The following is a 27,890-nucleotide window of genomic DNA, read 5'->3' on the forward strand; positions in this document are numbered from 1 at the left end:
TTCTGTCCTTCACATTCAATTTAATCAAGGGTTTTCTTTCAGCTTTATAAAAACAAATGGTCACATAAAAGAGAATCACATGGCAACAAATAAATACCTACAGGTCTCACTACAACTTACAGGACAACAGTGATATAATGCTATTCTCACGATAAGCTTAAAGTGGAACATAAAACTGTATTTCTAGATCCTGTCATATAGATTTCAATGAAAAGTAACCCCTGGTTATTAAAGGGACATAATTTTCTGACTGAGCAGCAAATCTTGGACACATTTTCTCTTTTACAGACAAAATACATAATCCATCTTCAATGTTCTTGAAACACAACCTGATTGTTGTGCTGCAGCGTAATACGAGTTTGTCTAAAACAAGGAGTCTAAAGTAAAATTTAAGATGTGTAGAGGTAAAAAACAAAACAAAAATAAGTCAGGTAAAAGCTTTCATCTTCAATTCTAATCTTGCTTTTACTCTAAGAGACTTTTTGTACCTCTTAAATAAAGTTAACAAGCTGCCAAATCTGACATCAAGTCCTAGTGCTGCATTTGCTGATAACTAATGCCACACTAGTGTCTCCTGTATGAATCTACCCACCCCGTAATGTTTTATATGTCCAGATGTAAGACAAACTGAACAACCATTACTTTACAGTCCAAGCTACTTCTGTGAAGCATTGTAACAGCATATAGTACACTTAGTAACAGTTTGCGTGGATGCAAATACAAGCTGTTTGAGTGTAATGATTTTGAGATTATAAGTAAATAAGGAAGCAAGGGAAAGTCCCAGTAAGAGCTGGAACTCTTGAATTTACTCCAAGGTTTTTTGGGGTTTTTCTCTTTTTTGAAGTATTGAAACATAAAAACCGAGGTACAATAGATCACATTTATGTTTCCATTGTTCTATGTTCCCCAGCTCAATATTCTGGTCAACCAGACCTCAGGCAGATGCAATGAGAGAATTGAATTCACCAAGTTTTATCTTAAAAGTGTACAAATATTCAAAATCCAAACATGCCTGGTGAAAAAAAGTCAAACTTTTAGCACGTCTCATCATTTCGCAAGTTTAGGTTTGGTTGGCTTTTGCATCATCATATGTTTGAAGGGAAAACACAATCCCTGGAAGTTTAATCCTAATCTTATATACATAGTAAAAATCAGGTTTCCTGCATGTTTTTCAGATCAAAATGTTTAATATCAATTAATCTTTTTTGGCTCATATTAAAACACAGAACACTGAGATACACTATATACTTATATAAGGTATTTCTACAGAGGTCAAGTTACACGTCCAATACATAATATACAAAAAGAGTAACGGAGATGTGTGATGTGTAAGAAATATAGTCTCATTAGAATCGGACGTATTTTAGACATCAACTTTAAATTACAATATTCTTATTCTGTGCAACTACGTATGCAAATGTTTCTTTTACTTTAAATTTGCCAGTAAATGTAGTGACCTTCTGGTGACCCAAGCCAAAGCAATCAACAGCTTTTGTTGAGCAACTTTTAGCCAATCAATGTACTTATATCATGTGATCAAATGAGCCTAACAAGCAAAATTCTTAGGGTTAATTGTTACTGGTGAATTTAAAGTAAAATATAAAAATAATAATCATATTCATAACTGAACAGAATAAAAAGTCTGTTATAAATTCAACATCCAAAAAAAGTATTTTGATGACACTATATTTCTTCCATAAAGAAGGAAAAACAGATAGACACACAGACATACAGATAAATGTATGGACGTATTTTGAAAGTTTTAAGAGACAGTTTGTAAATGCAGAAATATTTTCCCTCCAATTTATTTTTCGATACTTTTCCAGACTGTAGGAACCCTGAAAATACAAGAGAAGGTGCTTAATCCAACATCTCCCTCAACAAAATCTGTGAAGAATCAAGAGATAGTGATCAATTTCAGGTCTCCTTTCAGTTCTGTACAATTTTTAATTTAAAGCATGTTCCTCAACACGTATTTTTACACGTGTCAGATTTAGTTTATAAAACAGGGGAACATAGAAGCACGGAAACACAAAAGCAATATCCTTTGTTCAGTTCCAACATTAGAATGTAAGCTGCACCGGAATAAGCCCTTTCTGATTTTGCATCTTCTAAAAGTTTTAACAGCTTCAAATAAAAACAGAGAAAAAAGCAAACAGGACAAGCCAAAGTGTAGTTCCCAAAAGAAAATAGAGAATCCATCTTTTTCTTTTACATTAAAATATCTCTGCTATGAAACTGTCAGCATTCACATCGGGCTGAACAGTCCCAGCTCAAACATCAGGGAGTCACAGTTAAAGTGCGAAGCAACTAGTGGACTAAAACATTGCACAGTAACAGAAACAGTTCACTTTATCCAGCCCAGAACCAAACATGGTAGGCAACATCAGAAAACAAATAAACATGTCTTAAAACACGCTCCACTTTAGCATAGCAAGATTAAGATCCAGTACATAGCATGGAATAAGAACCTGCTAAATGTGTCAATCATGTCATGCAGCTGACTGCATAATGTAGATGCTTCAGAGGTCCACAAATGCAAACAATCAGAGCACGTGCCAATCTGGAACATTTACAGGGCGGCATCTCCTATTTGTTTGAAAAAGGGTCTTTCACAATCGACTGCAGAGAGATGCTACAGTGTGAAGAGAGAGCGGTACAAGCAACAGTCAGTTTCTTCATGGGGTGAGGGGAGCCTTGACTTGCTGGGACAGAACCAAACACTCCAAACATCAGCTCATTGGGCTAAACCCACAACACTGCCACAGAAGTTACATTCTTGTATCATTCGTGAAGTAGCATCATACAGAAATGGAGGTAACAGAGTCACTTAACAGGAGTTTACTGTTGCACAGGAAGAAACTCATAACATGCATCCCTTTAGATGGTTTGTGTTAGCATAATGTTACACAAATCAAACCTGCAGAGCTATGGAAGGCCTTCGTTTAGAGGTCTGGACTGTCCGTTTAGTCATGCATTTTGTTGCAGCTTTATGTACAAAGTCCATTTGAATGACTGCGGCTGGATGAGGGACTGGGGTGAAGCTCCAATCACTGGCATCACAACAGCAAAGTCTTATGTACGCAAACCTTTGGAAACAGAACATCTGCACAAAATGTCTAGGCTTAAAGAAAAAATCCAACATTGGTGATGGAATCGTTTCTAGGTAACTAAGTCTTAAGTTTAATCATAAATAACAGCTGGCAGCTAAACTTGGATATCAGCTTACTGAGCAGAGAGAAGTGCTCTGTCCAGTGAGGACGTACAATTAATCAAATTAGTAATTCAATCTTGGCTCCAAACAATCACACAAAAGATAATTTATTTTACTGTCATATATTCTAGTGTTCCTGATTTCCAAAAAAATCCATTTTAAAACTGGAACATCATGGAAGTACATGGTTTTTAAATCTCTGCAACAATGTTAGCAATTGAAGAACATGATAGAGACAGTATTTGTCGCTGCACCCACCTGTCTGTGAGTGAATAGTCAGGTTTAGCTGTTGTTCACTAAAATTTAAAGACATTTCTGATTGGGATATATATATCCCAATCATATATATCAATCATTTGATTAGACATGTCTTAGGTGAAAAAAAGATTGGCTACTATGCAAAATACAAAATTCAGAAAAATATATAAAACTTTTGAGCTAAAGCTTGTGCAAAAAATGTGGTCAAACTCAAATAATTGTTATAATCATGATTTTTTTTTCATAACTGAGTAACCCTACTGTCCACAAAACATAAGCATTTCGAAAAAGAAGAAGTCAACATCAAGCATTAATTTAAAGCTGGATTTATGCTTCAGCGTAGAAACTTTTCTCTTACGTCAACATTTCAAAACACAATTTTGATCTTTGATTGTCATACCGCCACCAAAACCTTCCCGTTCTGCACTCAAACATCAAAACTAGCCTTTTTTGCCATATTTTACAAAGTACAACCAATAGATTTTTGGCTGAAATTGGGCCAAATAAAGTTTTCAGTGAAAGCCTTTACAATTAGGTTGTTTTTTTTTTGTTGTTTTTTTACAAAAAGCAGCTCACAATGACCATGTCTGTCAAAGCTTTCAGAGGAGTTTCATGCATATTTAAGTAAAAACACCTCCAATGTTCTGCTTCAGAAGAATAAATCCAGCTGAGCATATGGAAAAAGTTGGATTTTTCCTTTAAGTTCCATAGATTTTTTTTGTCATCTCATTTGCATAGGAGTCAGGGTGTGTTGAAGGCAAACAAAACTGCTGATGGAGCTGTCTACTGGACACAATGAACGCTTTAAACCACACAACCCGCCCAGGTGTAATTCCCATCTTGGGTGTGTTTAGACAGTCCGTAAAAATTTCAACACATTTACACCTGAACATTAAAGTTAGCCAAAAATGATCCCAAAAATCTACAGAAGCCTTTCAGGGAAACTCTGACAAAAAGGCTGAGGCGGACCAGTTGGCACTGAATGCGAAGGTAGTGTTGTCAACATCAGCCGTACAACTGGAAACATTTTGGCAACAAAGATCAGAACTCATTGCAGATGACAATGTGAACGGTTTGGCTAGAAAGATTTGTGAAGTGTTTGTTTCTGAAGCCATTTCTGCTGCTTCTGAGACTGAACGAACAAGGCAGATTTGAGTTTTTGAAACATTGCACATTTTACATAATTACACTTAAGGGTTAATCTTAAAGAGATCATAAGCTAGCTTTTATGCACCTCATCTAAACAGAGGATATAAACATTCTTCAAGAGAAGTTTCTTAAAAATCTTACAGTGCATCTTAAAACACTTCACTTGACTTCGGATTCGTCTTTCTGTATCTAACTTTAGTTGCGTTTTTGTTAGAGACCCCCTGTAAAGGAGCATAAAGCCTCCCCATAATTGCACTCTTTACATCATTTCTTGGACTTTTTGTTTCCCTCCTGTTTTCCTTTTGTCCCACGTAAAAAACAAAAAGACAATTTGGCTATCAAGTGTACAGCTACAAAATACAGTACATCGATTTGTTTACACTTTACATAACCACAAAGATTACTGAATGACCAAAGTTTGTCTCAAATACAAGAAAAGGTCAAATATTCAGTTAGGAAAATACGTCGTCACATAAAACACTGAAGTAGAACAGCAGAATATTACTGTAAGGCAAAATCAGGTGATTTCACAGTGACTGAAAAATATTCAGATTTGAATGTTCTCTGGTTTAAAAACAAATGTGTTATTTTTCAAGTGAACTTCTCAGCTTAAATATAAACTACATTGCCATCAGTATTTCCTTGTTTGGCTCTTAATATATATATGACCTTGAGCGACATCCCATAGTTCATTCACAGGGTTTATTTTGTCAGCCTGCCTTTTGCAGCTCTATTGGCTGTGATTCTTAGGGGAAGGATTTCCACAAGGTTTAGGAGTGTGTTCATGTGAATCTTTCAAAAGTCTATTTGTGAGACCAGACACTGTTGCTGGACGATAATGGTGTGTTCCATTTGTAGTCAGAACTCGGAAATTCTGACTTCCCAGTCTGAAAAATCAACGTCAATGCCCCCTGAAGACACACTTCCCACTCAAAGAGATTTGTAAAGTTGACTTCCAGTTTCAACATGGCTGCTGTCAACAGTAGTAAGCTGTGGTGGAAACATTTTTATTTTACAAAACAAACTTGAAAGTGTCTAAAATCAATGTTACATGAAGTGCCCGCAACTATAAACTAAAATTAAGAGTAGTGTTTGCTAATGGAAAGTAAATCACTTCCGTATCCTGAAGTGCTTCAAGCTCTTTCACTGGAACTAAGAGTATCAACTCTTCACCAAACTTTACACCTGACACAAACTGCCAGATTCAGACAGCAAAGCTTCTGATTCTGTATGTTACACTTGATGATATATGGGAAGGATGTAGCTGCTCAGCCATTAAAACCTTTTTCATGAAGTGTTCTAGGAACTGAGCTAATCTGAAGGATTTGAAGTTGGTGATTTCTGAATGCAGTGCACCTTTTATTTGACCTACCACTTCTGGCTGAGTTACTTCCACTTTTGTAACACTGCTACAAGTTGAGAGGAATATTTGGTGGTCAGCAAAGTGGTCACAACTGGACATATTATTCAGGTGATTTTCTATAAAGCCACATCTCGTAGCTCCTGAGAATGACAAATTGGATATTTCCCCAATGTCTGTAGAAGTGTCCTGCATGCCTAAATAAGGGATTGTATACACACATGGCCCCAGAAGTGATTGGAACAGATGAAATAAATTGTTTGGATGGCTAAGTGAATACTTTTGGCAATATAATGTATATAATGGCTTTTTTCTTGCTGAGAATGAATTCTGATGAACTTTTCTTCAGTTTTGGTTAAATTGAAATTCCTGATGAGTGGTAATCCCAGTAAAGTCCACCTGAAGTGGTGCTTAGAACTGATTTCTAGATTTGCTTGTTGGACTGCAGCACAATATTAAATAATGGCACAACTAACACCAAAAGAGCAACTATGGGGAGGTTTTGCACTCCTTCGTTTCCCAAGTAAAAGCTTAAAATAATAATAAAAAAACATTTACGTGTTTGTAATTAATTACATCAGTGAAATTTTACACTCCACCTACAGACATTTTGGCATCAAATTTAAGTTATAAAATATCAACCCTTTGACCAAATAAATAAACAAATAAATAAAACATAAATACACAAAGCATAAAAACATGTACAAGATGAAAATAACATTTGGTTGTCAAAAATAAAGCTTTGAGTGTCAAAAAGAAAGTCATCATGCTATGGTAGGAGAACTTGTTTCATTGAAGGGTAGTAAGTAAACCGGCTATGTTGTTTATTTTCCTCCTCTTTAATACATAGCCAAAACAATTATTTTACCCAATAAATTAGCAGCTTCCTGCTACAAGCAAAAAAGATTAAAATGAATGTGGATATGAAAAGAAAATGGCTATAATGTGCATTTTTTAAATATATGTGGCATGTAATGGGGCACTGTAAACAAGAGTAGGCTAGCAAAAGCGCCGAGCAACCAATCTTTATCAAAACAACAGCGAGGCCATTCCCGTTGCAAGCCAATGGACGACTTTTTCCCCCATTGTGTTTTTTGGTGGCGCATCTTTCAAAGAGTTATACAGCTGGACGGCCATGCAACGAGAGAGGGTTCATCCTGCCCTTTGTTTCTCTTCACTCACGTTAGTGTTTTTGTTTTTCCCTCTTTGCTCCAACACAGCCTCGCTACAGCCTGTCCATCCTGAACGTGTCCTCTGTGGCGGGGTCAGCGAGCACCATGTCGGGGTCATTGAGCATGTGCAGTCCGTCCAGTGTGAGTGGATCTATCTTCAGCTCATCCAGGGGGAACTGGGAGTCGGCATCGAAGCTGACATCACCAACACCCGCCAGAGAGTTGGTCAGCTCTTTAGAGAGGCTGGGCGGAGACTCACCTGTGACTAAGAAAGGTGACAGCAGAGAAACGCAGACAGCTTCAACACAAAGCAGTCATTTAGCTACCAATGGGACGGATACATTTTAAAAAACAGATGGCATCATGATCAGATGGCATCTTGAATTATTGAAATATTCAAACATCTCAACACAAATGGGTCTTCCAATTGATCAATAACCCTGAAGACCCCCCACATACTTGGGCGTTCGGCATTTTCTATTAGTGGACTCTGCGCACACCGACTGCAGACAGTTGAGATTTATTAGTCAGGCGTACCGATTGCCTATATTTCTTATGACAGATTTCTTTATTTCCCCCAATCCAAAAATCTTGAATTCTCCCACAGTAGAATTCAAGCACTTTCCAATAATTTTCAAGCTAAGTCTTCAAATCTTTCCAGCACCACTCACCACACCAGCTAGTTGGGCACCTAGCCGTGTTTCTTCTCAATAAAAAGCACCCACCACATGCCTGTTAGTAGCACAAAGTGGGAGTCTGTCTGATGTGCGTCCTTGCAACTGGTTGGACTGACTCTCAACCTTATCAGCTTGACATAACATACAAAACAGTTCAGTGTGAACACCTGTTTCCTCCCAAGCAGTTTATTGTGCAACAAAGAGCACATGGACGTGAAAATAAACCTTTGAGCAGATGTGTACGGTAGATGTGTGCTCTGCATTGTAAAGTGTGCCCAAGTTTGTGGAGGCCTTAAGCCCATCACCAAATTTGCACAAGTGAAACAAGCTCAGTATTTTTGGAGGGGCCATCACAAAGCCCTGATTGATATCACAAAGAAAATGTTTAAGGAAGAGCTGAAAAAGTATGTTTGAGCATGACGGCTCAAACCTGACTCAGTTACAAGAGTTCTGTCAAGACGAGTGGACCAAAATTCCTGCAAACTGTTGTGAGACGTTGTAGACGGATATGAAAAGCATTTATTTAGAGCTTAAAAAAAATCTCCTAGCTCTCGTATGTAGTAAATATAAATAGTTTTGGTAATCCTAACTGACCTCAAACAGGCAAAGTTCAGTCTGATTTAATAATGGATAGTGGGAGAGAAATAGTTGTGGGTTGTATTTTATAGTATATGTAAATATCTGGTCTCAACTGTATTCCCATCTTTTTACCTGGAAATGCACTTTCTGAAAGTGCATTTCCAGCATGAGCTGGGTTTTCCTTCTGATGCCCAGATTTGGATGGGTGAAGGACAATGTATGGATGGGTGGTGGTGCTGCTACCTGTTAGAATGATGTTGGGGATGTTGCCATGGCTACTGTAGTTGAGTTGCTGCGAGTCCTGTAAACTGCTGCCGGTGAGGCCCATCATGGCCGCCTGCGTGTAGTTGAGGGTGGAGCATTGGCTGAAAAGGCTGGACGAGCTGATGGGACTTTCAATCATGTTGAACTGCTCAAGCTGAAAAGCACAGATTTGTGAGGCAGAGCAGAGTCAGGACAACGTTCTGTCCTTGGTTACTGGTAGTCTTGGTTACCTGGTGAGAGAGTGCATTGGTCTGCCTCGATGCCAGCTGCTGATCATAGAAGGAGTCGCCAAATATACTGCCCACCACAGGAATGTGCTGCAGAGGAAAGAAAATATGAATTAAAATCAGAAAATAGAATGCAAGTTTCTCTAATAAACACAAAAAGTCATCCAATTTAATAAGGCCATATTTTAGTGATGGAGTAACAAGGAAAACCAAGCAAGACATCACATCACACAGCTGTCCAGCAGAGCAGGAAATATAAGCAAGTGGTTCTCATTACCAGGACTAACACAAGCCTATGAAAGAGTGAATGTTGGCAGCTGCAGCCCCGTTAGAAAAGAATCACAATTCAGTTTATTAAAGAGAGGCCTTGGTGGTGGTATAATAAACACCAAGACAACAAACCCTGGCAATTTAAGAAGAAAAAAAACAAGAGGTAAAATCCAGCATGACAGAGCGGTCAAATTGGATTTACAGAGGTTAAAAAAAAAAAGAGTTGAAACTTTCCTTAAATAATCTTAAAAAAACAAATGCCTCATAGAGCACATTATCAACAGTGTGGGATTTGCTTTCTTATGTGGTAGAGTCCCTGCTTAAGCATCATTTTAGCCAAAGAGAGCGCAGTCCATGAATGATTAGAATCTGAGGAATTTTGACCTGAACTTTCACTGATTTATCCACAATTAATTTACCCACAATTGTATAGTAAAAAAAATATGCAAATATGTCTCTTTATGCACAGAAAAGAAGATTTAAAATTCATAAACTGAGTTGTTAAAAAAAAAAAAAGCACTTTCTCCAGAAAAATATTTTATTATACAAGGAGCATCCCATTGTGGTTCACACTGAGAAAACCAACATGTTGTCATGCACACAGTGACAGTGGAGATGAGGAGATGAGTAATGCAGCTGCTGACACCATGAGTGGTGCAAACACACAGAATGAAAAGCAGCCTGGCTATGAACAGTTAGCTTTCCCCCAGAAGCAAAGCCCTTCCCCAGACAGCAGCGAGCTCGGAGGGTGGGCCCTTACTTGAGGCGAGCCTCCAGGGGAGAAGCCTTGATTGGAGACTGGGGAGGTTGGAGACTGAGTGGCTGGTGAGCCAGTCTGATTGCGATACTGTTGGAGGGAAGAGGGTTAGCTAACACTAAGCTTCATGTCTGGCACAAACACACACATCTTTAGCAATAAGATCAAAATGTGTACAGTTGCAGATTAAAGTTTGGCAGTGACATATATGCTATGTTTTGCAAATGTTGCATCTTTATTATTATATTACCTAGTGATTTGTTGGATGTTAACATGGTATCAAAGTGTGTTACCACTTGATGCTATGTGGTATCAAGTGGTACTGACATTGACATTGTTTTCTTGTGTTACTCCTGGAGAAAAGCATGCACAACATTTTCTGGACCACTGAGAACTTCAAGGTAAGAAGTTAAATAGGACAGAACAATTTCACGAGGTTTCAGTGACAGTTTTTCCTGATCAGTTCTTCTACAGAATCAAGTTACTAGTGCAGAGCTTGTTCAACATCAGCAGCAGGTGAGTGAGAGTGTATCTGCATGCACAAAGAGACTTTGGGGCAGAAAAGAAGATAGTTGTGTCTAAAAAAAGATATCAAGGAGAGACAGCTAAGTTCTGCAGGAGGTTTAGAGATGGACAGTAGAAGGCTGCTGAAAAGGTACCTTCTGTGATTAAATGTCCATCATCCCAGGAAGAGGGCTTACTCACAGCTCTGAACAAGAACACTGCCATAAATAATGATAGAGTAAAAAAAGATTCCAAGAGCTACTTCGTCCAACAATGCAGGAACAATTTGGTGCTTTGAGTACATTCAGTACAAGGAAAAATAGTTGATGGAGGGGGTTAAAAAAATCATGTTGGAATTAAAAAAAACTATAGTCAGTTATATAAAGTTGGCTCCTGGATAAGCAGGAGCCAAACAAACTGTGATCAACTCCGAGCACCAATAGTCAAGATTTAACAGTGTAGAGGACATCCAGGATGCCAGAATAAATTAAGTTATGAAAAGGCATCAAAACTCCACATACCGACTATCTGCATAAATTTAATATAAAAGTTTTTAGAAGTCATATGTTTGTAGTTGTTTTTTCAGTTGACCATAAAATGTTGTTACCACAGAATATCATCTGTGTCACTGCCAAAGCCTTTCACTATGACTGTACAGTGGACAAAAAAACAAGTTTTATCATCAGCCTCTGCATAAGAAGTGAGAAAATTTTGGTAGGGAGTTCATTTTGTCTGTCTACACAATAGCAGCAAGTCTACGTAAGTAAAAAGGATCATGTCATGTTTTCAAAAGATTTATATATTGAGCATACCAACAAAGTGGTAATCATGACAATATTAGGAAACATTTCCACAAAGCTGTGACCCTGCCTTCACTTTACTGACTGAATTGTGTGTTTCTTACCGAGCTGATGCTCATGCTGGCGGTGGTTTGGCTGTCCGGGGAGGGACTGCTTGCAGTGGCTGTCCCAGACGAGGCCAGAGTGGGCAGAGCGATGAGCTGGATGCCCTGTGGCAGCGCCGGCTGTTTCTGGAGGTCACTGAGTAGCTGAGCCTGGGCCTGAGGCGTCAGCTGGTTGAACAGGGGATACTGGGAAAGCTGCTGTTCCAAAGTTAATGTTTCTGTTTGCAAAGCCTAAAGACAAGAGCACACACACACTCACAATTACAGTGTTTCACCTTGAACAACAAGAAAAAAACCAAGTGAAGCCTGATGCCAGACATTTACCTGTGTAATATTAACAGGTGAGGAGAGCGTGGGTGAGAGCTGCTGTGGGGACTGTTGGAGGTGGAGGTCAGAGGTGAGAGTAAGTGGCACCACAGGTGGCTGCCTGCGCTGGCCCGTTACAGTCATGGACGGCTGAGAGGGCGTGGTGATCCCTGGCAACAGAAGAGTCACACATGCACAAGTCACTGGGTTTTGTTAGAGGAAAGTCAGATTACTAAGCATTCAAACATGAGAATCAGCTAAGAAATCATAGAAATCGTTTAATATACTGTTTCTTAAAGCTCGACTTTTATTACAGGCAACACACATACAGCCTGCTCTCACCACAGACCACATTTATTCACCTATGTCATGTGTCAAAAACAAGCAAGTGAACGTTGTTACGGTCCAAAGCAAAGAGGATAACGAATATGCGGGAAACTAATTTTAAATGAGAATTTCGCAGAAAATAAACAGCCAGCTGGTGACCAGAACAAGATGTAGTGAGTAACTGTTGTCTGTCCAAAATACTCATGAGCTCTGAGAAAATGAGATTTTAGTACACAATGAGAGGCAGGCAGCAGCCCACTGGGATAAACAGTAGACCAAAAAGAAAGCAGCATCTAACACAAAGCTGTGTTTAATGTTTTCTGCAGACAGATAGATACACAACAAAGCCTATTCTAAAATCATCTGGGTTGTAATGTGCCTTGAGTTAGAGATTACTTTTCTGTTATTGTAAATATAAATTTCCTGTTACATAGTAAAATTATTTTGATTAAAAAATAAACAGGCTAAAAAATGCAGCTCAAGATACTGGCTAAACCAACCTACTTTCTTAATTGGGAGTAAAAAATGTTTTTTTTACTTCCTCCTCCATCGTCCTACTTTTGGTACATGGAAGAGCTCCTACCATGACTTGCAGCACTGATGCCCAGGTGGGTGAGGTTGGTGGTCAGGCTGCCCGTGCTGTTGGCTGAGCTGAGTGAGGGGAAGGACACGGTGTCCTCGGGGTCAAGTGGTGTGGACAGCGGAGGAGGGAACTGGATGTTAGTCAGATCCGGCAGCGAACCACCAGTGTTGTGAGCAGCTGGGACCACAGACGGGCTTAATTCCTGGTCTGGTGACGGGAATATACTGGAAAAAGACAACCAGTTGGTTAGTGACGTGAAACACAAAAACAGCACCAAAAAATGTTTTTGGATAACTTGCTTTAATAATTCTAACTGCTGATGAGTGAATCAATAATGTGACAGATATCTAGACTCTATAAAGTATTTCAGATGTGCAATACGAAAACAAAGCCCTCAAATTATTATAACTCTTAATAACAGCAGTTGGTAATTTCTATCTTGGCCTCTCTGAGAACTTAGAAGGGACAAAAATAAATATAGAACATTAGAAAAAGTTTATCTTATATATATATATACAATTTAATTCTCTGATGTAGAAAAACATCAAATTACATTGAAGCTTTAATTATATGGTTGGTCTACAGCTTCATTACATTTAGCAAAGCATTGTCCAATTATAAATCTACTTCCACTTATGTGATGATGGTCATAATAAGAAAGGATTAAGCATTTTTCAATGAAAGTTACAAAAGAAGCAGAGGTTTGGAAAATCAAAATAGTAATACTCACTTGATTCCTGGCACATCACAGGTATTAGGCTGAGATGCATCATCCTAATAAAAAACAAAACAAAAAAGAGTCATGATTAATTCACCACATGAGTTCACTTTACAATCCCTCACTGTCCCACTGGTACCTTCTTGTCATCCCACAGCTGCTTCTGTACATCCTTGTCTGCATCCGACTCTGAATTTTCCGTCCCAGGCACTGTAAGCAGCAGCACTATTAAACAAAAACAGAACACTTTTTTCTTACTGAAGCCTTACGGAAAGAAATTAGTCATCAATATCCGAAGCCGCCATGCAGAAAATAGTACTGCTGTGCACCAGATTCCCACATTTCTAAAAATAGCACAGGTGACCACCAGACACTGAACGGAGGCCAGCTAATCTTGGCTCCATTGTATTAGAGCTTTACACATAAAAAGACGTGATCGATAAAGAGTCAGTTAATGATTGATTTTGCTCTGTAGGTTGCCCTGAATCAGCTTCATTCAGAAATTTCTATAGCCGGCAGAGTACAAAGTCAAACAGAAACACTTCTCGGTAGATCAGCTTCCATTTGCACTTTAAATATTTTACCACGCGTCTACATCTGCCTCTCTCTGACACCAGCTCTTTTGTGTCTTCAGAGGTTTGCAGCTTGGATTAGCACGTTGCTCATGAATAAATTAAAGATTCTCTGTGTCTTTGTCACTGGATCCTCCCTCACCTCGTTTAGGCTGCAGCTCCTGCGATCCTCCTGAAAACACCTCCTGGGGCTTCGGGTTCATGGCGCTCTGGTGTAAGGCCGAATCCGAATTTGTCCTGTATGTGACAGAAAGATGAGACGTCAGCAGAATCCCAACACTGGAAGAGGGCCAACTGTTAAACACCATATCCATCACTGGGTTACAGCCCTCATTACTGAACTTTATTTGCCACCAGGTTGCCCAATCTGTGGTCCATCCTTGTGAGTAACTTCTACTCTAATTAAAGGCATAAAAATAACTGTTTCTGACTGGGTAGTTCCAACCTCTTGCAAACGGACAAGCGAAGAAACTTACCTTCTCCAGCTTGTGTCTGGCGGTGGGGAGAGGTAAACTGAACTGTAGGGACAGCTGTCAATGTAAATCTAGTCAAGGCTAATAATTGAGGAAAAATAGAAGAATCAATCAGACACAGGCTTTAGTTCATCCCTTTGTGCCTAAAGCATTATGAATAAATAATCCTGGACAAATCCTATAGGGAGATCAAATCTCTAAACTAAAAATGGAAAACATGTGTCAGAATAACTCCGTTAAAATGTAATATACCAATATGTATAACTTAACAGATGGTTATCAGTGGATATACAAAAAATAAATCATTAATTTATTGATCTTCAAATCAACATAACTAGGAAGATATAAAAGAAAAACAGACTTTTAACACAGAAATGTTACTGAATTAAATATACACTCAATTAGAAAATCAAATGGGTGTCTTACAGCTTTCAGTAGCATATGGAGGATTTCTCCACAGCTGAGTTCTTTGATGGAATTCCCAATCCCAGAAAAAATAATCACAATTTTTTAAACACAATCAAATTCTGCTTATTAATATATTTTTCAGATCAGACGGAAGGGAAGATGATACAATGCCTCCATCATGAACACATGCTGCCATCTTTGCTTTGTACATCTGTCTCACTAGTTACACAATGCCATTCTATCCAAAACAACATAGTGACTGCAACTTCCAGAGGTGGATAAGAGTCAAAATATTGGTGGGTCAGTTTCAAAGCCAATCATCTAAAGGAACTTTCAGATGATCACAATCCTTCGAACTCTGTGACCTTAATTACCATATGAAATGCAAAATGTGGTTTCATCTGAAAAAAGGACTTTGGATACTCAACAACATAAATGTCCTGTTTCTCCTTAGTCAAGGTATGACAGCATGTAAATAAATGAGAAACTTGCAATTCATGTTCTTGATGTGTCTGTGTTCTAGACTTTGAAACTAACTCTGGCTACATGTTTTCCTTCCACTGAACCTTGTAATAATATGTTTGGATAAGGTACACTGCACAGTCAGCAACCTTTTGTTGTTAAAAACTGTCAAGTCTTTGAATTTCAGTATTAATATATACTGTATATATATATATATATATATATATATGTATATATATATATATTTTTTAAACTGACTTTTGGGTTTTCATTAGCTCTAAGTTCTAATAATGACAAAAAACCCAGAAATATGATCTTTAAATAAATTCCTCTGTTTGTAATATACATAATAATTTACACTTTTTGAATTAATTATTTAATTTGACATTTTCATATTCTATTTTTTGCAGTTGTACCTGCACAAGGAAGTGAAAACTTTGCTAAACATATCAATCAACTCATTTTCATTTAATTCACTTCAGAAAATAAACTGAAATTTTTTTTTTAAATTAACACTGCATTTTACTGAAAGTCCAAATCATGGATAAATAAGACAGATTAGGAAGGTGAGACAAAGTAACTTCCAAGTCTGATCGCCACATGGGACGATGCCATATAAAGGATATTTGGCGACCGTGTTTGTCCACTGAAAGTGGGCGACGGTGAGGAGACGTGATGCGGTTACGATCGCGGTAAACACGGTCCACGAGTCCATGGTGCCTGCTTGTCCGACTGGTGTCCAGCACAGAGTTCTAAGGTGGACACACCAGGTAAACGAGATGAGAGGAGTCCTTTCAAACAGAGCAAATCTTCGCATTGGAATAAATGGTGCTAAACATGTTCACTTTAAGATGGGCAAGCCAAGTTGGCAAATGTAATTAAAGATGAAAAGCCATGACAAGCAATGGTATACTTTAAAATTTAGGAACCAATTCTCAATTATGGGGAAGGAAAAAAAAACTAAGACAAGCTCTTCTTTAACTTTTGACGTATGATGAAACCTAGTGGAAGATGCAGCTCTAACCAGCCAATAGTCTTACAGCTGTCACAGCCAAAGAAAAGCCAGCAGACTCTTTTACTCCTCTTTAAAAATGGATAGTCTGTACAGAAAGTATTTTTCAACAAATCTGAAAGACAGCTGAAACCTGTGTGTGTCCAACATTCACCAACAGCTGACAAGGGTACACTGATCCAGAACAAAACCATTGCTGAGAGAGGCTAGGGGCTCACCTGAAAAGGCAGGTCAATGTTGCCATTCCCAATCTGATTGACATTGGGCAGTGAGCCTCCATAGTACTGTCCACGATTCTGCCCTAGTTGCAAATACTGGGTCTTCTGTAACTGCAACTGTGCAAAGTAAAATTGCATGAAAGCATGAGTGAATGATTGATCTGATTCACAAACAAAAGAGATGCTAAAAATGGGCAATGCGTGCAAGTCTACAATGATATTATGCAAGATTAATGAGTTTGGGGCTTTTATAAACTGAAAAAATGTAACAAGATGAAACAGGCAAATGTGGCTTTTTCATGGACAACAGACAAGCAAACAAAACTAGCTGATTTGAATGACACTGGACTGACAGCTTAAGTTGTCACAGTTGTGTATTTATTACTTGCATATATCAGTAATGAAAAGTAATGTATGCTATAACAAAAACAAAACACTGACATCCTGTACACCCAGAAGAATTGAGTCAGATGATCAGACATAATGCAGTGACAGAAAATCTAAATGGCAACACAAGGGAATCAGGCAGAGACTATACAACTGAAGAGTGTTTCCCTCCTAGGAAATATCAGTATGGCTTAGGGTTAGACACACGCATCATAGTAATAAGTGTGCTTAATTTCCAGCAAACAGAAACAAAAATTATCTCAAACACTTCCTGACTTCCTGACGTCAGTGCAGCTTGAAGAAATGAGTCAATTGATTCATCCAATATATGCTGGTGGAGCTTCCTGGATGATTAACCCTCATCATTTGGGACTTGGGGCAGAGAAAAACTAACTGGCTGCTGCTCATGCTGGATGTCCTCAACACTTACTACCATAGCCCCTGCCTCCCTCTTTCGATTAAAGGGACAGTTAATTTTTTTTATTTCAATAGATAATCCTTATTTTGAAGAGCTTCACTTCAGAGGAAGGGAGTGTCAGTAAACAAACTCCATCTGATTTATACTGCCTTTCTGTTTAAGAAAGAATTATTTACATTTCTGAAGATATCTTTTAAGTCAAAGCAGAAGTCTTGAAAAAAACTATTCCAATCCAAACAGAACTATCTGAAACAAAACAGTCCTCACATTTAAAATGTAGTAAATGTGAAGGTTTGCCACAAAATGCTAAAGGTTTCAAAAAAAGTTATAGCTAGCGTTCTGACATGTCCTTACATTCAGCATTGACCCCCACTGACCCATGTGAAGTTAACTTTTGGTCTCAACCGATCCTTGTGACCTACTAAATTTGAACTTAAATTATTGGAAACCTGACTGAACACCCTGGTTGTAAACTGCTTATTAATAAATAGGTAGAATTTCTTGTGTACAGTTACATTACCGGTACATTATATAATATAGCATAGTATGACAGCCTTTTACACATGATTTGAAATTAAAAATAATTGGAAGGCACACTACTCTTTGAGGAAAAATTAAGTCACTTTTTGCTCAAGTCTCATTAGTAGAAACTTACACAATTCTTTTTATCCCACAACTGACAAGCAATCACATTTTTACCCACATTGCAGAACAAAAGCAGGAAAAAGATGCAATATTTTGAAGCCTGTAAAAGAAAAAAAAAAAACGGTCCAGAATGTTTGCTTAATCTGTCAAGTTCACAAAAGCTCTCACATTTTCATATAGTTCCTAAAAGGGGAGAAATAGCTATGTAATGCAAATTGCAAATATGAAACATCAACAAGTAGCTCCGTCCTCTGTTTATAATTGCACAACTGATGCAATTTAATCCTGAGTGCATGATGATTGCATATTGCCTCACAACAGGGAGTAAAGTTATAGTTTTATGGGTTTCCCAAATAATGCAACTTTTTTTTTGAGTTTTACAACATAACATAACAAGGCCGATTCTAACAAACTCAGTTGGATAAACTTTAATCTCAACAATTAAGCTATAATAGAAGGAGCTATAATATTTAAAACATTTCCTTTATGCATCACAGAAAAGTTTCTGACCTTTGCATGATTTGACAATTATGTATGCATCAAGTATTTCATAAGACACGTATGCTCAAAATATAATGAAAACAAGAAAAAAAAACTTTATGGAAAAAAAAATCTGCACTTGCAGGCATTCTATTACAATAACAGACATTAAATAAAGTTAAAAACAATTTGCAACAAGCCTTGAAGAAAGAAAAAAAACACAAACCTGATAAGTTGTAACAAATATATGGATTTATTTCTCTTCCTTTTCAAAATCTGAGATAAGTTGTATAGTCGTTGCACCACCTCTCTCCCTTATTTTAGTTTTTTGTTTTCTTTTTATCATTGTGAGGGGTCTTTCCACCACACACACACACACACACTGCATGGACCCAACATAATTGTGAGACATAATCCAATGTTTCTCAATCCTGCTCCTCCGGGCCCACTGTCCTTCATGTTTTAGATGTCTCTCTGTTCCAGCACACCTGATTCCAATGATTAGATTACCTCCTCAACATGCAATTAAGCGCTGCAGAAGCCAGTTAAACGCCCATTCATTTGAGCCAGGTGTGAAACACCTAAAACAGTCAGGACAGTGGGACCTAAAGAGCAGGATTATTTATTATATTATCAGAGAGTTGAGAAATCATTTTCATTGTGATCCACTGCTGACTTTCAACAAATCTGTAAAAGCTAGTGCAGTCAGGGGTGTGGCTGGATAAGCCAAAAACATGTAGAACATTAACTAAGCTTCCGTTTTAAATTGTGTTTTTGTTTGCATTAAAACGTGCCACGGTGGAAACAGTAGACGTGGGGGCGGGAGGGAATCCACGTCCAGTGAGTCTGATTGGCCAGTTAAGGCTGCCTTAACCCTGTCAGAGATCCCACTCGCGTTTGCTCCGCTTTAATTTACCTGCCAACGGCCTCAACATGTTATTATGCGGTGATGTGTGCGCCTGGAAGCAGCCGAAACGCGTGCACTTACCACTGAAATCATACATAGGGAACAGGTGCACGTTGCACTCAAGCTGCTGGCGGAGCCAATTAACTGTGCACTAAACCACGCATGTTTTATCGACAAAATAAAAATCCGTAGCGCCCGTCAACAGACATGGGAGTGTGTTGTGATTATGATAGACCGACACAGCTAAGAAAGAAAACATGGACCTTATCCAAATAGAGAGCAGTCGCTCAAACACATCACCGCAGTGTTCGTTAACTGCCAAAAACAGCGATGCAACAAACTGGGACCAGCCTGTGAGAGGGTGGGGGTCTTACCCGAGCGGCTCTGGTGATGTTCAAGTCCTTCATCACTTCTTCAAAAGCGGCAGTCTCCTCCGCCTGCTTTTGATTATGCAAAGCGATTTTTTCGCTAAATTTGCGCGGATTGTTAGAGGACGCCATCTTTCCCTCTTCTTCTCAATGGAATGTTACGCTACGCACGACACCAGGCCCTCGTACTGTCGTCACGACGCACGGTCGAACGCATCTATTGATGTTACCCCTCTCTGCTTCAGCTGCCTGCAGAATCTGAGAAGCAGGCCGAGTTTGAGATAAAATAAGACTCACCACAGGGGGAATTGTGTGCCCTAGATGTTCGTTATTAATAGTAACATACAGGGGGGGGGGAAATAAACATGGATATGCACGGAAAGACAATAAAATCTGGACACAGAAAAAGTGACCAGGTGAAAACTAATTAATACATTTGTGATACATTTTGTGACATTTGTCACGTTACTAAATCAAAGTGTGATTTTGGGTTATTAAAATTTTATGTGATACTTATGTAAAGAAGCAAATCACCGATGAAGAAGGAAAATTACACTAAAATAGATTCTAAAATGTAAAGCCTGACATAAAAATGTTTTGCCACTTATTTTGATAGCCCTAAGTAAAATCTAACGCAGCAAACTGAAATCAGAAGCAATCTAATTAGTTTGTAATCCAATCTCAGTGTAATCCAGCTGCTGTGTGAAGGCTTCAGAGGCTTGTTAGTGGGGGTGAGGGGTCTTCCGTTACATTAGTGAACAAACAGCATCATTAATATGATGGAACATAGTAGATTGGTCCAGGATGACAGCTAAGTTGATATAGTTTATTGCCATGATAATTGTTGGTGACACTACTAATCTAGCTCGCATAGAACAGTGGTATGATGAAAGTCACTGTTAAAAGACATAACAAAAAAAACATTTTCAGTGTGCCACAGACCTTATGCGAAAAATGGCAGCTTAGAGGAAATGTATAACCTCAAATCACCCTGAAAAAAGTGAAAACATTTTACTATTTATGTTGGTCTATCACATAAAATCCCAATTAAATACACTCAGGTTTGTGGTTGTAAGCAGGTATGATATGAAAAGAAAGGAATGTCATTTCTTTGCAAAGCACTGCAAATGTTTGTCACATTTACCAACAAATTGTAAATTAAGTAAAAGAAATCTAACATAATGAAAAAGAATATTTACCCTATATTCAAAATGTCATTCAAAAATTTCAGATTGGTTTCTCTTTAAAACTGAGGTATAGGTGATAGTTTATTTTTTTTAATTCAGGAGAAGTGTCAAAACATATTTATAAAAACAATACGGACACAAAAGGTTTACATTTTAACATTATTGACTTTAATAAAGGATTGACATGAAGCTACACAAACTTGTACATTCCCCCTGGAATACATCAGTTTTCATTGTATTGCACTTTGTCAATATAATGTGCTTTGATTGGTACAGGCAGAAAAAGACACGCTTAGGCAAGCAGACAGCAGACACTTTTCCACAAAAACCCTCCTCACTATCATGGAGGTGGTCAAGTTCTAAAAGAAAAAAAAAAACAAAAGGTTTGCTTCTTAAAGTAAAAACAAATACATAGGTCATGTACAAACACAATATCTCATAAATACAGCTACAAAAGTGTAAAGGATGCAGAAAAATTAAAACTGTAAAAATTAAGTGAACAAGCTTCAAGGAAAGAGAAAAAACGATGCAAAACATTGTATTAAGACACAAATAAATTATTCATGTAGCTGCCGCAAGAGGTCTGCAGTTGTGTGTGATTTTAGGAGAGAACAAGAAACATCTGAAACAGTTTCAGTTCCATTAAACACATCAGAAATCAGAAAGACATTCACATAAAGAGTAAAATCATGTGGAACATATTTTAAACTGTAAATCATCCTATTCTTGTTTTTGTGCCTGCATTATGTGCTTATATGCAGCTTGTTGATCAGGATATAGCTACAGTAACTGACTTAAAGGTAAATTGTTTCAAAAATTAAACAGCATAACAAATAAAACTTCTGTACAATCAAATTGTCCAACATTTTAAATGCTGATTTTCTAAGGAATGTCATATCTGATGTGCCTTTTGTAATGTAAGCCCTTCATTGGTTTTTATCACATTTATAAATTAAAGTAATACTTTCCTCCGAAAATCTACAATAATTTAGCTAATGCTACACCAGTTAACTGGGTTGTGATAATACACTTTCTAAATTGCCAAGCATTTAAGAAAAGTGTTCCTACATGTATAAAGATTTCAGACTTAGTCTTATCACCATTTTAAAATATAAAATTCAAACATTCATCATCAATTTATAGGATTCACATACTGTATAAAGAAATAAGATACAAGGAAGGACTAATGATGTAAAGCACTTTGAAATGCCTTGCTGCTGAAATGTGCTATACAAATAAAATTTGATTGATTGATTGATTGATTGATAAAGATAGAACATCCATCCATCCATTTTCTAACACCCTTGTCCCTGGTGGGATCGAGAGGGCTGCTGGTGCCTAACTCCAGCTAACGTTTTGGGCGAGAGGCGGTGTACACCCTGAACAGGTCACCAGTCTATCGCAGGGCAACACAAAGACAGACAGAACAAACAACCATGCACACACACACACTCACACCTAGGGAGAATTTGGAGAGACCAATTAACCTAACAGTCATGTTAGGTTAATTGTGGGAGGAAGCCGGAGTACCCGGAGAGAACCCACGCATGCACAGGTCTTCTTACTGCAAGCCAACAGTGCTAAAAACTGTGCCACTGTGCAGCCCTAACAATAGAACATAAGGAATAAAATGACAGAACAGAAAAGACACAATATAGAAATGAACAGAGCAAAAAGAGGGTGGACAGCAATTGAAAGGGAGAAAAGAGACAAGGAATAAAAACAACACAAAAAAGGAAGGAAAATGGAGGAAAGACAAGCAAGGAAGGGAATAATGAATGCCTCAAAGTACAAAAGGAAGAATACAAGGAATGAATGGGTGCAGAATGGGAAGTAGACAAGGAGGAAGAGAAGCATGGAAGGAAGCACACACGTAATGAACAAATGTAGAACACGAGAAAGGAAAGGAGGAAAATCATAACTAAGGAAGTAGAACTAAAAAAAGGAAAAGAAGAAAGGACACAGAACAAAGAAGGAAGGGTGCAAGGAACAGGAGAAGAAAAAAGAAGTGACTTGAGGGAGTAAGTAAACAAGGAACAAAGAAGGCAAAGAAGCACACAAAAAAGAAATGGACATAAGGGAGGGAAAAGAAAGAAAGGAGAAAAATGTGGACAGAAATAAGGAAAAATGGGAGGACACAAAATAGAAATAAAATACAGAGGGAAAGACATAAAACATTTGACAAAGGAATAAAAAATAAAGGCTGGAAAGATTTTGTCATCTTTTCCATGATTAACTAGACCAGGGTAATCACAGTCTAGCCTTTTCTGTAGGATCTCTGCAATAATTATGATTGGATTAATACATTTTCAGACCTGCATTTACTCTGATTATTAGGTTATCAAAAACCTTGCCTCTTCAATGAAACCTGCTCATCAGAAGTCATAGCTATGATTCCTAAAACTTAAAGAAAGTTTCTTAAATATGCTATACTATATTTAAAAAGTCACGTTTATGTCAACTGAAGTCTAAAAAACTAAAAAGCAAACCTTCATCAATATGTAAGCAAGACGTTCACACCTTCATTTAATCCATTGGGCAGTAGAAGGTCACACAGAACAATAGTCTTCACAGTTGCAGGTCAGGAGCTCAGCGTTGTGTGGTGTTCTGAGGAAGTATAATCGGTGTACTTGCGATGCCAGCAAATGATTCTGGAAAGTGCAGATCCCTTTCCCACTCATCCGTCTCGGTGTTGTAGACTTGAACGATGCTTGTGACATTGTTCAGGTGCCAGTTATAGCCCCCTATGATGTAGACCTTAGCATCCAGAAGGCAGCAGCCCGCCTCGGACTGCCCTGCTCTCATGGGACTGACAGTCGTCCACTGGTCACTTTCTGGACTGTAATACTCAACCGCCAGCACATCGAAACAGCGGTCCACATGGTCCATGCGGCCACCCAGAGCGTAAACACGTTGTTGGGTGCTGATCATGGCGTGCAACACTCTGGGTTCATTCATGGGGGCTTTGAAGTCCCACTGGTCTGATATTGGATCATAGCAGTGGAGCGTTTTCTTGTCGTCCAACGAGACCCCGTAACCTCCTGAAATGTACAACTTTTCTCTGCACGAAGTCCCAGCATGTCCCCAAATTCTGCGTTTCAACGGTTCCACATAAGACCACTCGTTCTTTTTTGGGCAATAACACTCCATGGAAGACAGACTCCCGGATCGATTACGGCCTCCAGTTGCGTATAGTTGTCCCTGCAGGACATTGAGTTGAAACTGGATGCGAGCCTCCTGCATGGATTGGATGCGTAGCCACTGGTTAAGATGCGGGTCGTAGCGGAAACAGTTGTCCACAGCCCCCTCCCCACTGCGGTATTGTAAGTGCTGCCCACCGACAATGTACACAAAGTTGTCAAGCACTGCGACACAGGAATGGCTGCACCCTGTCTCCATTTCTGTCAGCTCTTTGAACTGACGGGAAGCAGCATCAGGAAGGTAGTAAGACTTGGTGCTCACTGTGCGGTCGTTGTCAGTGTAGGGGGTCCCACCAAAGGTGATGAGGGACAACACGTCAGAGCGGATGAGCGTCCGTGAGGACTGCATTTCATGCTGTCGGAAGGGAAGGATCTGGTAATTGAAAGCCTCAAGGAGATACTGGCGGCATAGCACATCCTCCACCATGATGTCCACCGTCTGAACACTGTCTACCAACTCTGAGGAGAGCATGAGTGGAAACCGCACGTGACAGAGGACGCTGCTCGCCTGAGCCCGACGGGACTCATCATGCTGGAGCCACCTTATGGCAGCGTGGAAGAGGTCGATCTCCTTGCAGTTCTTCAGCTTGTTGCTCTGCAGGAAGAAGATGAGGCGCGCCATAGGAATGTGAAGAAAGTCCTCTTCTTCAGCAATCTGGAGGAAGTGACGAAAGGTGAAGGCATCCACGGACTCTTTGAGGGAAGACAAGCTGAACGTGGTGGCCATCTGCCCAATGTGAAGGCAGGTCTCGACACTCATTGCAGACTTAAGAAATTCCTCACAAAGCTCCACTACGGGAACCATTTGGAGAAACACAGCAGCCCCCAGAACATCCTGAATACAGTCCAGGTCTAAAGTTACATCTGAACTGTAGGCAAAGTCGATGATATGTTTCAGCCCTCGGGCTGACAAACCCTTCAGCTCAATGGTGTCTTGGTTTGACTCCCTCATGCCTCCTGTAAACATAGCTCTGAAATCAAAAAGAGCACAATAAATCATGTTATTTACAAGTGTACTTCTGTTTGAAAAAGTTGTTTGAGATCCTTCTGAGTCTAGTGTAAACAGCCAATGAATAAAAAGTAAGAATAAGGTTATCTTTTGGCTTAATTGCCTACCGAGCCTTACAAATGTATTCATACCGTTTGAACAACCACAAAGACCAAGGAACAGTTTAAAATGGAGTTGTGCTATAAAATAATATCCCAAGATTTGAACACCACCACAAAGAGAGTAGCATAACCGCAAACCTGCAAAGACAGCATTCCATACAAACTAACAGGCTGGGCAAGGTGAATATTCATTAGAAAAGCAGCCAAAAAGCATATGGAAGAGTTGCAGAGATCTACAGATCAGATGGAAAAATGTGATGACAGGGAAACTATACAAATATGACAATTATGGACAACAACAAAAGCCATTATATCAAAACAAAACTCACGTTTGCTGAACGCCATGTAGGAGATACAGCAAACATGAAAAATGTGAAGTCAAAGTTTTGGCCTACATTAAAAACCGTGTATGGAAAAGTTAAACTGCACATCCAGAAACACATCATCCCTACAGTAAAAAATTATATTTGCACTATTCTGTAGAAAGGCTATGTCTTCAGCGAGGGAAGAGAAGATGCTCAAAGTTGATGGGAAAATGGATGTAACTAGCAACAAGACAAGGTGGAAGAAACCCTGAGAAAGGCTGCAAAAGACTTGTGACTGGGACGGAGGTTCAGCTTACAGAAAAACAACAATAACCATAAAAAAACCACCAAAAAAGTTGAAGAGGTAGAAATATTTTTGTAAGGCACTGTAGGCTTTCCTATTGAACATTTTCACCCACCATTAACATTCACTCAATAACTTCTGATAATATATTGAAAACAACACTAGTTTACAAGTCATTACTTCCACCCTATTTTTTGCAAGCATCAGCTAAGTGCTTTAGATCGAAAATCCAAATGGACTTAGTGAAATCTCCAGACTAACCTGAAGTAATCACTACAGGCGGCCAGCACTGCTTTATGGACCTGGAAGTGCTCTTCATTGACAGCCAGCACGACATCCAGGAACTGACCCTGAGCCCGCAAAACCGACAAGCCCTGGAGGAGAGTGGCACTATGGCTCGGGGCGGAGAAAGTACAGCGCAGGGTACTATTCTTGTTAGCCATACTGGAAAGAGAAATACGCCTTGTAACCATCAATAAGCTAGAATGCAATCCCCCCCACCCCCCCTTTTCAAATGCAAATGTAATATATTCCTAACAGAATTCTAAGCAGAAATGTTACATCTAGAATCTGTTATCTGCTGATGAAAACAGGCCAGTGTGTGGATATGTTGTATCCAGTAACATTCTAATGGAAACATAATGTAATTTACTAGTCAAGCATGGGGGAATGCATTTAGTGTAGAGCTTTTGAATGAGTGAGAATGCATTTGTATACAAAGACACTAAAGAGAAAGCTATTTATCTTTTCAGGAACTTTAAATCTTCACATGCTTACAGGAATTAGCAAGGAAAAACAACAATTAGAGAATAAGGAAATGTTGCTCCATCAGTTGTTTGTAAAAACAACATCTAACAGTACAAAAACAGCACTGCACAGTGTTATCTGAGAACTTTTTTCAGCATCACATCAGATAGAATAAAAGTATAAAAATGCATCCATTACACATGAGGCCTGAGGAAAATATTTATGTTTACAAACATTTACACAAACTCTTCCTAATTGTATAAATCCATAAAGAGATTTCTTGTTCTGAGTGGAAATATCAAACATTTAAGAAAAAGTAGAAAAGCAGAGGAGAATGACATTGGATGCAATAATAAAATTAAACCCTTGAAAAATTAAGGTAATAATATTCAATCATCTTAACTTAGAGTGAACCACAAAAAGTTACTTCTTTCCCTTCATTTTCTACATTCTTATTTTTTTTAAGTTTACACTTACACACTGCTTAATTTGAATATTTGATGTTTTGGTAACATGTAAAAATAAAATACTATTTCTACTTTATTTAAGTTAAGTTAAAGACAACTTGTAAATACAGCAAAAAAAAAGACATTTAAAAAAGCACTTACTATGAGGTGAGTTTTAATTTTATTGTTTGAGAAATGCATTATGATTAGCCTCTGATGGATATAGACTATCCACTAAGAAAGCCTAATTTATTTATTAAAAATAAGGCATTTGCTTTTTTATATTCTATCTGAATTCTCAAATTTCTTGAGGTATTATGATAACTAAAGAAAATTAATGTAACTTAAAAAATGTTTACTGTCTTGTGTAAGGTATTATTCATGTAAACGTAATTTAATCTGCTGAAGACATGTTATAGTATCCTCATATAAAGCTACAGGAGCCCCAGGGTCTGGAGGCCGAATCAGAGCCTCGGTGTTTCCTGACCCGAAGAAGCCGTGCCGCGAGTCGCTTCGGAGTACAGTCGGTTCAATGGCCGTGGGGAGACACCGTGGTACCAGATAAACAACGCCAACGTACAACACCATCAACTGCAGCTCACTCACCTGTTCTCCGACTGGTTCGGAGCAAAATCGCCACCGTCCGACTCCGCCATCTTCTAGCACATACCAACACGCATAGAGCATTTTTAGGAATGTTATCAGGAAGTCATCGGCACGAATGGATGATTCATTATTGTTTTGGTTTATTTCGTGCAAAGAGCAGTTGGCGACTTCTGACACACGTTGTACAATTGTCTGTTTGAGGTCCTGCGGCGAAAACAGAAATGACCAGTCCCCCTTTGGTGGCTGTTTGAAACACGAATCTCTCCTGTACCACCGCTACCTGATCACTAGAGGCCGACAGAGTAACGTGCTCCTTCTCCCCAACATGAAAACCCTGGCAACACATAAGAGATCTCTACTCTATAT

The 27,890-nt window shown here is 38.7% G+C and overlaps 2 protein-coding genes across 6 annotated transcripts; both read right to left on the reverse strand.

Moving 5' to 3' along the window:
* Positions 1 to 19,808, reverse strand: LOC114151491 (CREB-regulated transcription coactivator 1). Of its 3 annotated transcripts, none has more exons than XM_028028744.1 (14): positions 19,626 to 19,808; positions 16,415 to 16,531; positions 15,811 to 15,936; positions 14,318 to 14,379; positions 13,984 to 14,078; positions 13,409 to 13,479; positions 13,282 to 13,325; positions 12,552 to 12,775; positions 11,660 to 11,811; positions 11,336 to 11,566; positions 9,931 to 10,017; positions 8,904 to 8,990; positions 8,653 to 8,827; positions 1 to 7,418 (listed from the first exon to the last, which is right to left on the reverse strand). In XM_028028744.1, the coding sequence occupies exons 1-14, from the start codon at positions 19,749 to 19,751 to the stop codon at positions 7,207 to 7,209; spliced, it is 1,809 nt and encodes a 602-aa protein (XP_027884545.1). In that variant the 5' UTR covers positions 19,752 to 19,808; the 3' UTR covers positions 1 to 7,206. The 3 variants fall into 3 exon arrangements, with proteins under 3 accessions (XP_027884545.1, XP_027884544.1, XP_027884546.1); XM_028028743.1 differs by having other exon boundaries at positions 13,409 to 13,494; positions 19,626 to 19,807; XM_028028745.1 differs by lacking the exon at positions 16,415 to 16,531 and having other exon boundaries at positions 13,409 to 13,494.
* On the reverse strand, positions 10,558 to 27,803 carry klhl26 (kelch-like family member 26). Of its 3 annotated transcripts, XR_003596949.1 has the most exons (6): positions 27,525 to 27,803; positions 25,987 to 26,169; positions 23,061 to 24,977; positions 17,458 to 17,465; positions 10,629 to 10,634; positions 10,558 to 10,571 (listed from the first exon to the last, which is right to left on the reverse strand). XR_003596949.1 is itself a non-coding variant. In XM_028028746.1 (3 exons), the coding sequence occupies exons 1-3, from the start codon at positions 27,572 to 27,574 to the stop codon at positions 23,396 to 23,398; spliced, it is 1,815 nt and encodes a 604-aa protein (XP_027884547.1). In that variant the 5' UTR covers positions 27,575 to 27,803; the 3' UTR covers positions 22,302 to 23,395. The 3 variants fall into 3 exon arrangements, 2 of the variants coding, with proteins under 2 accessions (XP_027884547.1, XP_027884548.1); XM_028028746.1 differs by lacking the exons at positions 10,558 to 10,571; positions 10,629 to 10,634; positions 17,458 to 17,465 and having other exon boundaries at positions 22,302 to 24,977; XM_028028747.1 differs by lacking the exons at positions 10,558 to 10,571; positions 10,629 to 10,634; positions 17,458 to 17,465; positions 25,987 to 26,169 and having other exon boundaries at positions 22,302 to 24,977.
* Positions 27,804 to 27,890: the final 87 nt, after the last annotated feature.

The sequence above is a fragment of the Xiphophorus couchianus genome, chromosome 9, assembly GCF_001444195.1.
Source record: "Xiphophorus couchianus chromosome 9, X_couchianus-1.0, whole genome shotgun sequence".
Taxonomy (NCBI): domain Eukaryota; kingdom Metazoa; phylum Chordata; class Actinopteri; order Cyprinodontiformes; family Poeciliidae; genus Xiphophorus; species Xiphophorus couchianus.